Source organism: Penaeus monodon, chromosome 32 (assembly GCF_015228065.2).
Source record: "Penaeus monodon isolate SGIC_2016 chromosome 32, NSTDA_Pmon_1, whole genome shotgun sequence".
In the NCBI taxonomy this organism is placed as follows: Eukaryota; Metazoa; Arthropoda; class Malacostraca; order Decapoda; family Penaeidae; genus Penaeus; species Penaeus monodon.
The window spans coordinates 35322439-35323061 of NC_051417.1; the positions used below are offsets into that span (position 1 = coordinate 35322439).

General features: G+C 34.0%; 1 protein-coding gene across 1 annotated transcript in view; it reads right to left on the reverse strand.

Annotated features, from left to right (window-relative positions):
- LOC119593840 (DNA repair protein REV1-like) overlaps nt 1-623 on the reverse strand; it is a 12070-nt gene that overhangs the window by 655 nt on the left and 10792 nt on the right. The window contains exon 14 of the mRNA XM_037942869.1: nt 391-542. Coding sequence (XP_037798797.1) covers nt 391-542 — 152 coding nt within the window. The remainder of the gene's footprint in view (nt 1-390; nt 543-623) is intronic.

Consider the following 623-nt stretch of genomic DNA (forward strand, 5'->3'; position numbering starts at 1 on the left):
TAATTAATTTTCTTAACTTCTCTAAAACATATTGCCAACTGCTGGCACAGGCATTAAAATAAAGTTGTTATCCCAATTTAAACAAAATAACAAAATGACCCTCAACTATTTTATAGTTGCTAAATATAATGCTAAATATACAAACATCTGAAGGACAGCAAATTCAACTTAACCAATCTGGAATCCAAAAGGAGTGGGACAAAAACTCCAGAACAAAACATTTCAAGTTTGTCAAATCCAAAATCCAGATTTAAGCAAAGTTATTATCTCTGATGTACTGAAGTTGTTAATGCACACACATGCACATACATATGCACTTATAAACACATTTTCACACGAAGAAACATGAATACATCTCTGCAGAAACATAAAAAACAAAGAAAGCATTACCTGAGAAGATATTTCATGAGCAAGTCCAATTTTTCTAGTTCATGATGTACAATCAGACTTGTGTAATAATAGGAGAGTATCTCAGCATCCTCATCTTCGGGATATGGGCAGGAAGTCACCCACTCACGGATCAGAGCTTTGACTTCACCTATCTGTGTATATTTTTAATTGTTAGGAGGAATGCACATTTTGTGTATTGAGGTTATTTGTAGGTCTGTGTCAAGAGAGGAGAG